Source organism: Toxoplasma gondii, chromosome VIIa (genome assembly GCF_000006565.2).
Source record: "Toxoplasma gondii ME49 chromosome VIIa, whole genome shotgun sequence".
Classification (NCBI taxonomy): Eukaryota; Apicomplexa; class Conoidasida; order Eucoccidiorida; family Sarcocystidae; genus Toxoplasma; species Toxoplasma gondii.
The window spans coordinates 892006-903172 of NC_031474.1; the positions used below are offsets into that span (position 1 = coordinate 892006).

Genomic DNA, 11167 nt, shown 5'->3' on the forward strand with positions numbered 1-11167 from the left:
CGACCGCTCTCGTCGCCTCCTGTCCTCACATTGATGTCCACTCGCACGCGGACGGTCAGAGAGAGAGAACAGAGAGAGCGAAAAAACAAGGGGAGAATCGCAACAGCGAAGAGAGGGAGAAATTAGAAAGAGGCGAGATGCAGTGGATATCTGCAGAGAGAGGCAAATACAGAAGGGCGAGACGAAGGTGAAAATCGACATAGAAAGGCGGAGACACTCACAGTCGGAGAGACAGATGTGCGAGAGAAAAGGCGGACACCCTGATATTGAGTGTAAGAGACACGGGAAGAACCTCGACGGAAGCGCTGTTTTGATGAAGTGGTGTCCTCGGAAAAAACTCTGAAAATACTCTGACATTTTCATGAAAGTATGTAAAACGCGCTAAGCTTTGTCGGCACCTCTCAGGCTCTTCTCATTGGTCGAGCGCAACCGCCGCAACCGCAAGGCCCGTTTCGCCTGGGGAAGGGAAAATGCATCAACATCGACTTCAGGAATCCCTTTGAAACACAGACGGAATTCAGTCTCCAAGTAAGCATATAAATATATATATATATATAAATATACATACTAATACCTATATTACGTACGCGTGAACAATATTGACACGTTCGCAGACCCGAACATGGTCAAAAACAAATCTGTGATACTGCAGCAGGGTGTGTAAATATTTGGGGAAACGCGTTTCGTAGGAAGGTGGACCTAAGTGGATACGTTGCCACTCCTTCGTTCGTTGAAAGACTGCGCATGGGTCTCCTCGCCTAACTGACGTCCAGCCGAACGGCATGCGAGCGCTTCGCTCCGAAGGTCGCAAGTCTTTTTTCTACCAAAGCGGTTTCTGTAACTGGAAAATCCTCTCTCTGTCCTTCGCGGCGCCAGGTCGACCGGCCGTGTTTCTCTGTGGAGAAGAAAGTGGTGAAACTCGAGGCAAGGAAATCGACTACGATCAGCGTTCAGGTGAAGCCCGACGCGCGCGATGCAGGTGAGGAACTGCCGAAGATAATTCGCTCGACATCCCTGGAGGACATACCGAGGAAAGCCTCGTTCCGTGTGGTGGCGCGCGCCCGCTCTTCACTCTCGCGGGAGAGACTACACTCGTCAGACTTCTGTGGAAAAAGAAGTCGTCTGTGATCATTTCTCGTTTCTCTCTGGGCGTGAAAGGCGAAGCGGCCTTTTAGCGGCTAGGCTGAGTCCGTGTCGCGTTTGACAGAAACGAAGCATGTGAGGCAGGCGACCCCCGAGAGAGCGACGGGGGGTCCTGGAGGGTCTCGTTTTCCAGTCTGGGTGTGCGAGGAGTGAGCGTCCGTCGGCAACTGGAGGTTTCTGCCGCCTGTGCGAGCTCGCACTCCAGTTGCCACAGCGGCTTGCGTCTTCCTGTCTCGTTCGCTTCTCTTTTCTGTGGGTGTCAGTCCGTGGCGAGAGCAGGTCGGGGCTCACGGGGGTTCCACAGGGTGCGCCGCAGGCGTCCTGTTTCCGGCTCTGAAGTTCTGCTAGCTCATCAAACACTCGGCAACTATCCGCCAGTGCTGAGCTCGCCGGGGAAAACTGGATACAGCTTGTCTGATGCAATCCCTCGCCTTTCTGCGATATTCGTCTGCGTTTTCACACAGGACGCCTCATCGTCACTGCCGACGGCATCCCTCCGTGGATCTTCTACCTCAAGGCTGACTAGGCTTCAACTGCCGTGAAGATCAAAATTACAGGCGTTACCTCAACGACAAGCAGACAAACACCAAGACACAGAAAACAGCCATGAGCAAACAAACACGTTGCCCTTTCATACGAATCTCTCTCTCTACACATATACACCCCTATTGGCCTGACGCCCTTTTTTCACGATCCAGTTTCAGTCCTGGCACGGAGTTCGTTCCTCTGTGGACTTCCGTTTTTCATCGCACGCGTCCTCCGTTTCCAGGAGACCGGCTTGACCACCTCCGGCGTCGCAAGCGCATCGCGCCAACCTTTTCTTGAACTGAAAAGCCTTCTTCAGCTGCTTCTGCACATGCGACTCACTGGTCGTCGTGGGCGCAGACTCGACACTCGCTCTCCACGGCCTCGCATCCCACACTTTCACCTAGAACATCAAAACGCCCGAATTCTCCCGAATAGCCGACTGGTACCCGCGACCGGCTTCTCTCCAAGAGAGCTTCCACCTGGAGATCCTCTCCGCATGTGTCACAGCGCGCGGGCAAAGGGCCTGGAGAAATGAAGAAAAAACACAACCCACACGCACTCGAAAAGAGAAGTCGAGCACAAACGACAGAAAACATCCAGCACAAACAGAAGATAAACCAAGCGAAAATGGATTCCGATGGAGTAAAGGAAAACAGGAGACAGCGCAAGCTAGAAACAGGCTGTCGACGAGAAAAGAAAAGGACTCTTGTGGAGACGAGAGGGAGGAAAGAAAATACGAACCTGGCCTCTTCAGCCCCGCATGATAGGCTCGCGAATGCCACAGCCTGTCAAGTTGAGGTTTCGAGTTCTGCATCGCAGCGTGTTTGTTCGCAACGAGCATCCCTCGTTTGCTGTCGAGACCCCTCGCCAGTCCTGCACACTCCCTCCGACGTCACTGGAGTGAAACCGTGAAGCAATTAGCTAGACAGGAGGAGAGCAGTGAATAGCATGTTGAAAAGAAGGAGTGCGAAAGGCTGTAAAAAATGCCGAGAAGGGCACACGAGGGCGCCGGTAACCAAGAACGGTAGAGAAGCGAGGGGAGACACCGACAAGGACATCAGACGGCTCATTTCACCAATATTCGCGGCTGCGTCAGCTGGACGTCGTCTCTTCGCGTCTCTTATCCAAAGTCGGATGCAGAGCTTGATACTTTCATTCCACGTAGAGACACAAAACACGGCCTGTGTCAGATCCCCTGCTTAGGTTTGCCGCGTGAAACGAAGACCTTGAAGGTCCTGTCCCTTGCCTCCCGTGCAAAGAGGTTTGGACTGTGTCCACTCGCCTTACCGATACTGTCATCCTCGTGAGCGCAGTACTGTTCGCCCACACTCTCTCTGTGTTCTTCGGCGCGGCCTCGACGATACCACCCTGGGCTCTCGTCTCGGTCCCAGTCGCCGGTCTCCCGTCCTCCGTCTGCTCTCGTCGACCGCTCTGCGCTTCCTCTCCTATCCCGCTCAGACGCTGCACCCTTGGCGGGCAACAGGCCTTCACAGAGAGAGGTCGCGAACGCCTTGTCCGACGCGGGAAGCCGGAAGATCCGCGGCGTCGACTCCCCGGCTTCATCGGGCGCGGGTGTGTTCGCGATGGAGAACTCCATGCGCATGCAACTCCATCCAAAAAGCAGGGATCCAGTCAACGCCAAGAGAAGGAGAAGGACGACAGGCCTCGGCAACGGTGCGTGGTGGAGGCCCAGAGCGAGCAGCGCGACAATCGCCCAGCACCCGCCACGAATGCCGCTGCTCAAGGGCAGGACCGGAAGCGAGGCACTCTGAAGAAACAGAACTCCACGAACGTTTATGTAGGAAAAGGAAAAAGCTCCTCGAGCCGTAACTTTACAAGCTCGATGACGTGCAACACAACTAGAAAAGCTATGGTGTTGACACAGCGGAACCCAGGATTCTATTTGCCTCGGCCAATGAAGAGTAGGCAGGATCTCCTACACCTGCCGTGAGCTCATGACATATTCGGAAGTCGACAAGCGTTGTTCGACTTCTCGAAACGACAGAAAGGCACGATGCGAGATCAGGTGGCGCCGGAGAAGCGCTGCATGCACTGCGCGGCGCGCACCCTGGGATGCTCAACTGCATGCGAGACGATTTGGGTCATGAATGTCGTTGTGCATATCTGAGTTTTGGACAAACCTCTAGGACTTCACGCGTCCACGCCTGTTAATCGGTTTTCAAATTCATGTTTAGCCAGCCTCACCTTGAAGAACGAAACAGTGGCCAAAAGGCCGAAAATGCATGCACCGACGCACGCAGCTGCCGCGGCGAGCGGGGATGACGGAGGCATCGCAGACGCCAAGCCTTCACGGTCTACCCAGTGACCCCAGGCTACCTGAAATGGAGATGCAAAAGGCAGAGAGGAAGGAAGGTTCGATGGACAGCGAAGCGCTCGCTCACCGAACTATGGGGGAGTCCTCGTCGCAGTAGTAGAGTTCGTATTCTTATACGCAGGTGTACACTGTAGACGTGTGTGAATCCGTGCAAAGGAACTCGGTTTGACAAGAAGATAGTAACCGAGGAGGGAGAAGACGACGAGACGGGAAGTCTGGACAAACAACAATTCACTCATTCACAGGAAATGTAATAATAAACCGGGGGAGTCTGAGGGGCTGTCGAGCGTGGATGGAAATCCAGGTGCAGGCAAAAGGGTGCATTTGGATGCGAGGGATAGATGGAAAGACGAAAGGAAGAGAAGGAGACACATGATGCGTCACGTGGAGAGACGAAGTCAGTTCGGATCTGCCATCAAAGGCCCTCAGTCGTTTCGCTTCTTGTTTATCTTAAATAAAGTTGGAGAGCCATTCCGGTTGATCTCCAAAACCATCACAGCTTGTACACCCCTCAAGCACTACTACTTGGTCGCTTCACATAATCAAGCTAAGGTTGACAGGGTCTCGAGAGACACAGCTGCCAAGCAAATGAACGCAAAGAATCGAAGATAAATATCTGTCGCGGACTCGGTGGCCACAAATACATGCGGGGACGCGCCTGAAAACAACGCAGTGTTTGAGACAGGTTCTTCGACGTTGGATTTAGAGAAACGAATCTCGCCTTACGCCGTAGACAATGCCTAGACACCCCATAACGCCCTGAGTAAAGAATCGAAGAATGCACGCCGTTAAAACGGAGAGGCCTGTGTGAATCGCCAGAGCCAGCGAAAGACCTGAAAAGAGAAAAACGCGACATGGCACAGAGCCACAAAAGCGAGCATCTTCACACCCTCGACCGACATTCTGAAAAGGTAACGAGCAAATCGAGAAAGAGGAAGAGGCGACCAATTGCGTGAGTTAGCGTATGTCGCGGGTCACCGTTTCGTTCCCAATCCGTGCGCTTTCTAGGCCAAGTGCTCAGGTCGCTTACTCGATACGAGAGAGGCGAACAAGGCGCCGAGAGCAAACAACATCGCCGCTGCGTGCATCTCCGCAGGCCCGGTGCCGGAGTCTTTTTTTGTCGCCAACTGAGAGTGCGAGGACGCTTCACCGTCTCGTCTTTTTTCCCCGTTTTTACGCGACGGCTTCAGACCTGGGGCGGCCTCTGACGTTTCTGGAGAAGAGATTCGTGACTTCGTTTTCTCGTTTTTCTGCCAATCGTACGCCTCGACGAAGTCGGTTGTGAGAGCCTCGGGTGAGGGCAGCGTCGCAGGCGGAACGATTGCGCCTCTCGGAGACTTTCCAGAATCGAGCAAAGAATCCGGAGACGACGACGAGCTTTTCTCAGGCATAGCAACTGAAGACGAAGACGACAGAGAAGAAACAGAGGACGCAGGAGAGGAAACCGAGGGGAAAGGCGAAGAAGGGGAGATAGAGAAAGAAGAAGAGACAGGAGAAGAGGGAGTAGAAGAAGAGGAGACAGGAGAGGGGGGAGGAGAAGAGGAGACAGGAGAGGGGGGAGGAGAAGAAGAGGAGACAGGAGCAGAGGGAGAAGAAGAGAGAGAGGATGACTGAGAGGAAGAAGGAGAGGAAGAGGAGGAGACAGAGGAGACAGTGAGTGGGCTTGAACGTAGCGAGAAAGAAGACGGAGGAGGCAGTGTCGAAGTCAGAGACGTTCCATCCCGAGAGATAGCTAGACCGGCTGCGGAAGTCAGAGTGAATCCGGCGGAAGGCGAAGACTGAAACTCATAATTCCACAAGGACGAAGGAAGGGGAGACTCCGAGATCGCGGTGGGAGCACGAGGGAGGAAAAAGGCGTCGTCGGAGATCGATGACGACAGTGGAGACGCAGGAAGTCGACCGGCGAAGGGAGAAGAAGTGAAGGAAGTCAGAGAAGCAGAGGAGTTGGAGAGAAGGCGAGCGAGGTCGGCGACGCTGGCCCGCGGCAGAGGCGAAAGCGACAAGGGAGAGAAGCAGAGTAGAACGTTTGCACAGAGGAGAAGAGAAACGCCGAGTGTTCGAGAGCATGAGAGACAAGGGCGCCACCATCGCAGGCAGGATCCAACAAGCAGCAGAAAGGGAAGTTCTGCATAGGAAACCTGAAGACAGCGCGAAAAAGCAGACAAGGACCATCAGAGAGAAAAGCAGGTTTCTCCTGCGAACTTGCCGCGCCGCCTTGCTGCTTAGGAGACTCCTCAGCGCAGGGCGACGGAAGTGACCGCACGAGCAAACAGAGGGAGGCGAGAAGAAGCGCCTTTGGGGGCGTTTCAGGACTACTGCGGCCGACCGAAAGGCTACTGGAAGCGCAGACCCACTGGTACGACGAAAGTCAACGAAGTGGACAACTCACCGATGCGAGCGCCGTCCACATCTCCACGCGTTTCGCGCCTTCCACTCGAAACGCGAGAAGAAGCAGAAGCTCGTGCAGACACGCAAAGACGCTGCCGCACACAGCCAGTGAAACCCCAGAGAGAGAAACCAAGCGTCTAGCCAGAGGGCCAGAAACCGTTCTGCATGCAAGACACACAAAAAAGCATGCGTCGAACAAGAGACACTCCGCGGACAACGCGCGAGAAGGCGCAGCGCATGGTGGTTAAAAAACACACGAAACGGAGCTCCGGGAGAAAATCCAATACGGCCCCGTGTCTATGTTTGAGCGTTGCGAGAGATGGTGCCGCACGAAGGAGCTTGGAGATCTGGAGAGGTGAAGGGCTGGCCCACAAACGGGGATATGGAAACGGCTGAGACCCTCGAAAGAGGCGAACATCTCAAGAGCCTGTCTCTTGCATTTAACACACGAAAACGGATATTCCGAGACAAGAATGATGCACACACAGACAGGGCTCTCTCATCAGAGTCACGCTTACAAGAGTAGATAAACATGTATTGACCCACATTCATATATATATATATATATATATATATCCGCATCTGGATCTAGTCTCGTACAGATGTATAGAGAGAGACTTATTTAGACGCATCAAAACAGATGAATATACATATGCATATATATATATATATATATATGTATAGGTGTGTGTGAATACATTTTTGTGTAGGTAGACACGTCGCTAGCTCTCCTTCTGTAGATAGGTAGACCTAAATCGATCGACCGACTCGGACAGAACAGTTCGCGCCGACAACTGGAGTTCCGCGGCCAGACACAGCAAGAACCAAACCGGAGCGCAGAGAGAAGTTTTTACCTCGAGAAGCACCTGCACCAGGACGCGAGATGCCGTGAGAAGCGACGCGCACCCGCTGCCGCAGCCGTCCAACAGAAGCGGAGAAAGACCAGCCCAGGAGGTTCTGGAACGCGCTGCACATCGCGCAGAGCACCCGAGCAGCAAGCCAGAATGGGAGACGTATAAAGGCCAGCAGACCGGGACAAAGAGACACTCGCAAACAACGCGGGCAGCCACAGGAGACGCGACAGTTGACGACAAGACACTCTGAGTCTCGAAAACGACGTGATGTATCCGAGCCCGGTGTGGCGAGTCGGCACATGCAGTTCAGAGAGGAAATTCGCAGAGCGCGTGCAGCCGCAGGAAGAAAGAATTCCTGAGAAAACGCAGACGAGAACAAGCAGAGAGGTCGACCAACAGACAGAAGCCAGCGGCACCGGAGACGGGCAGCGTCCGTCAAACACAGAGAAACTCAGCTAGAGCAGCGACGAATGAGGAACGGCGAAGGCCAGAAAACGACTTGCAGAAGGAGAGTTGCAAAGAGGGTCAAGAGAAACAGACCGCAGTCGTCGATTGAGAGTGGTACATGGAGAAGGCGCTTTGAAACAGAGGTTCTTTCCGAGGGAAAAGCCGAATAGTCCCTTGACAACAGACGACTTAAAGTGACACTCTCATATATGGAGGTGTATGCACGTCCCGCGGGTCTCCCGCAAGTCGGCAAGAAACGACAATGTCCCTAAACAAAGCACTATCACTCCAGATAGGATACAGGCACCCAACGAAGAGTCATGTCCATCTAAAAAAAAGATTGCGCTCCATGAATGTGTCTTGAGAGATGTAGAAATCCACGTGGAGAAGCCGAATTAGAGCATGGGGCTTGCAGAAGCTCGTGTTTCTCAGATGACTGTGAACGTGAAGAGGCGAGCTGCGAATCGAGTGCACGAGTTCCTCCTGAGAGTGAAGCCTGCGTGGTACCATTTGCGATACCGGCTCAGAGTCTTCTCTGGATGCGCGTCGTCTGGAGCTGCGTTTGAAATTCAGTTTGTCTCCACAGTTCGCGCGTCCTGGGCGAAGCTCTCGACTCCCCGGCGAATGCTGCGAAGGAACGCCGAGAGACACGAGGAGGGAGGCGCCGTCGAAGTCACTCTCGGACAGCGAAGCAAGGGAGTCGACGCCGACGACACTGCCCTGTCGACTTCTGACGAGTGACGAGACGCTGCAGCCATTTCCTTGCCCGAAGAAGGAAGGTCCCCGATCTCCTGGCGGAACCGTCGATCCTTCGAATGACGTGGTGAGCTGGACCAGCGGATGGCATTCGTTCGCGCCCTCCGTCGCTCTGCCTTCTTCTCCCCTCCGACTTGAAGGCGAGTCTCTGAACTCTCTCTCGCCTTCGCCATCTGCCCTGCGCTTTGAAGAGACTCCAGCGAGGCGAATCGCCTCATCTCGACTCTTAGCATCAGGCGGCGCGGCCGCCGCGAGGGTCAGAGGAGACTCTCTTGAACGGACGACGAACTCTGGCTGACGAGACGAGGAAGAAGAAGAGGAAGAAGAGGAAGAAGAGGACGAAGAGGAAGAAGAGGAAGAAGCGGAAGAAGAGGAAGATGGCTTTGCGAAGTAGTCTGAGGACATTCGTTGTGTCTGTTGATTTACATCAGGAGGTGCGTACATGCTGGCGAGTCCTCCTTCCGTGGAAGCCGATACGAGAGAGACATCCCGTCGGTCGTGGTTGTCGCGCAGGACTGGGGGGCCTCCTGTTTCGTCTGTCCACGCGAATTTGGAGGCTTCCTTCGCCCAGAGAGGAGGAAGGGCAAGACAGGCTGCATCTGGGGATCCTGGCTCTTCCGCCGCAGAGCGAGAAGAACGTGGAAACCGGACATCTAAGAGAGTTGCGGCAACGACGACCCCCCCTTGCTTCCGACGCAGGTGAAGAGCCGCGAGGCCCGCGCATGCAGCGTTAAACAGCCAGACGACAGCGAGAGGAAACAGCAGAGCAAAGGGTGCACAGGAGCAGAAGAGAGCGACGCAGAGAGGAAGCAGCGAAGAAGGAGGCGAGGAGACAGAGACGGCGTCTGCGGAGGTGAGTTGCCCCGCGTCGTCAGCCTGGTCGAGAAGAAAGAGAGGAAAGACAGAAGGCTGGAGGGAGGCGCCGAGAAGGAAGATGTAGCACCCGGTGGACACACAGCAGAGCGCAGCTTGACGGAAGGAGGCCGCTGCAGGTGTGGACGAGTGAGAAGGCGAGCCGCGCAGAGAGGGAGAGAAGAAGGCCGAGGGGAGAGACAGCGCCGGCTGCGACGCAAAGGAAGAGACGCGCCGCAGAACAGAGGCGAAGGAGTTCGTAGGGAGACCGAAAACGCGGTCGCAGGAGTCGACAGGAAACGGACCGGAGGAAGACTCTTCCTGGACGGGAGACAGGCCGTTCAAGGGGAGAACAGAGCGGTCGACAGCGGGGGTCGACGGCAGTGCCATAGTGACAGAGGGAAGCAAGAAACACCGGGCGGGAGGGGGAGGACGCAGCCGTATTGACGCAAAAGACGCGGAATGAGGACAACGGCGTAGCAAATCAGCAACGGACTACAGGGGAGAGAGGAGAAATTGCCGAGAAACGACTCCGAAGTGACGAGGTCCAGGAGAAAGGAGGGAGAGCAGGAGGAACGAGAAGTCCGACGATTCCGCCAGAACGAATGGGAGGGACATCAGATCTGGACTGTCGCGTTCGTTGAGCAGGAACTCTCTTTCTGGCTGGTGAACGTACATCTCGGTTCCAGCGTCACGCGCTCGCCAGACCTTCGGGAAGCGTCGGTCGCGTTTTCCATCTTTTTCCTCCCCGCTTTTGCGTGATAAAATGTAGCGAATGTGAAGACGGCTTCTAACAAATTGCGAAAAAAAGTTTCGAACGGCACCGCGTTGCCACAGCATCGCATTGCACCTGCAGAAGCAGTCGTGTGTCTCCCCCCTTCTTTGGGGATCTCTCGCGCTTTCTCGCGTGTATCCGATCGAAACTGTCCTACCATTCAATCTCTAAAGTGAAGAAACAGGAAGACAATACCGCGACAAATGTCTAAACAATACCGTCCACTCTTCAGCAAACAGTCCGTCGAAAAAGAACGACGCCGCCTAGCGACGCCACAATGTTGGAAGTGTGTCTCCCTGTGGTTCCACGGTTTTCTTCCTCAGTTGCAGCCAGAGGCAGAAGCAAGTCCTCGCTGCAGAGTGCTCAGGTCGACTGGTTTTGGTGTGACCCGCGTTTTGATGTTTGTCGAAGCTATCTGCGTTTTACTTTCCTGCGTGTGTATGACTTTTCAGAGAGACATTCCCCAGGTCATTTTCAAGTTTCCTCGTCGCATTCCGCGCGCCGCCTCTCTCCGCAGCAGCTGCTGCTTTGTTCTTTCGCAGTTCTTTTTCGCGCAGTGGCTCCCTCTCGACTTCTCCACGCCTCGGGATTGCGCGACTTCGACTTGCAGCTGAAAATACTGCTCCACGCGGCGTCTCTCTCGCCTGTCCACCCCGATGCATTTCAGCTGCGCCTAAACTTCGCCTCGGAGGCTCGCGAACAGGACTCGTTTCGCGAGAGAAGACAGGAAGTCACCGCCCGCCGCCGGCTTTTTCTGGGAGGGGCGACGACGACTCGCGGGAACTCGCACGGGGAAGAATTGTCGAAAAGGTTCAGCTGTACCCTGAGTTGCAAGAGAAGGCGACGTGGAAGCAAGGCGGAGGAGGTTGGTGTGTCGACTGCCTGGCGAAAGAAAAGGTTCCACGGTGGGTGTGCAGAGACCTGAGACAGAGAGAGAGGGGCGTCAGAATCGCTTCAAGGTCAAGCGCTTCATCGATGCATGCACGGCGAACTCGCGACGCCAGCCGTCGTCCCGTTCCACGAGTTCTCGTCGCTTTGCAGGGCAGGGAGGCCGAGGGGAGAGAGTGGCTAGCTGTGCGGTTACGTACT

At 54.8% G+C, this 11167-nt stretch overlaps 3 protein-coding genes across 3 annotated transcripts in view; 2 read left to right on the forward strand and 1 right to left on the reverse strand.

Annotated features, from left to right (window-relative positions):
• Positions 1 to 1669, forward strand: part of TGME49_206550 (hypothetical protein) — a gene marked incomplete at both ends in the record, with an annotated part of 50660 nt that extends 48991 nt beyond the window's left edge. Inside the window, 3 exons of the mRNA XM_018779363.1 lie at positions 406 to 528; positions 877 to 979; positions 1608 to 1669. Of these exons, the coding sequence (XP_018637245.1) occupies positions 406 to 528; positions 877 to 979; positions 1608 to 1669 (288 nt within the window). The remainder of the gene's footprint in view (positions 1 to 405; positions 529 to 876; positions 980 to 1607) is intronic.
• On the reverse strand, positions 587 to 10941 carry TGME49_206540 (hypothetical protein). Its single transcript, XM_018779362.1, has 8 exons — positions 8215 to 10941; positions 7249 to 7361; positions 6396 to 6555; positions 5037 to 6144; positions 4733 to 4839; positions 3877 to 4008; positions 2959 to 3439; positions 587 to 2194 (listed from the first exon to the last, which is right to left on the reverse strand). The coding sequence occupies exons 1-8, from the start codon at positions 9691 to 9693 to the stop codon at positions 2007 to 2009; spliced, it is 3768 nt and encodes a 1255-aa protein (XP_018637246.1). The 5' UTR covers positions 9694 to 10941; the 3' UTR covers positions 587 to 2006.
• TGME49_206520 (hypothetical protein) lies at positions 10356 to 11139 on the forward strand (the record flags this gene model as incomplete). Its single annotated transcript, XM_002367792.2, has 1 exon — positions 10356 to 11139. The coding sequence occupies one exon, from the start codon at positions 10356 to 10358 to the stop codon at positions 11001 to 11003; it is 648 nt and encodes a 215-aa protein (XP_002367833.1). The 3' UTR covers positions 11004 to 11139.
• Between the last annotated feature and the right edge of the window lie 28 nt (positions 11140 to 11167).

Coding starts and splice junctions, on each gene's coding strand:
- TGME49_206540 (XM_018779362.1), bottom strand. CDS start 9,693: ATGGCACTGCCGTCGACCCCCGCTGTCGACCGCTCTGTTCTCCCCTTG. Junction 7,362..8,214: donor CCAGAGAAGACTCTGAGCCG/GTATCGCAAATG, acceptor CGCGATGTGCAG/CGCGTTCCAGAACCTCCTGG. Junction 4,840..5,036: donor GTTCGCCTCTCTCGTATCGA/GTAAGCGACCTG, acceptor TTCTCTTTTCAG/GTCTTTCGCTGGCTCTGGCG.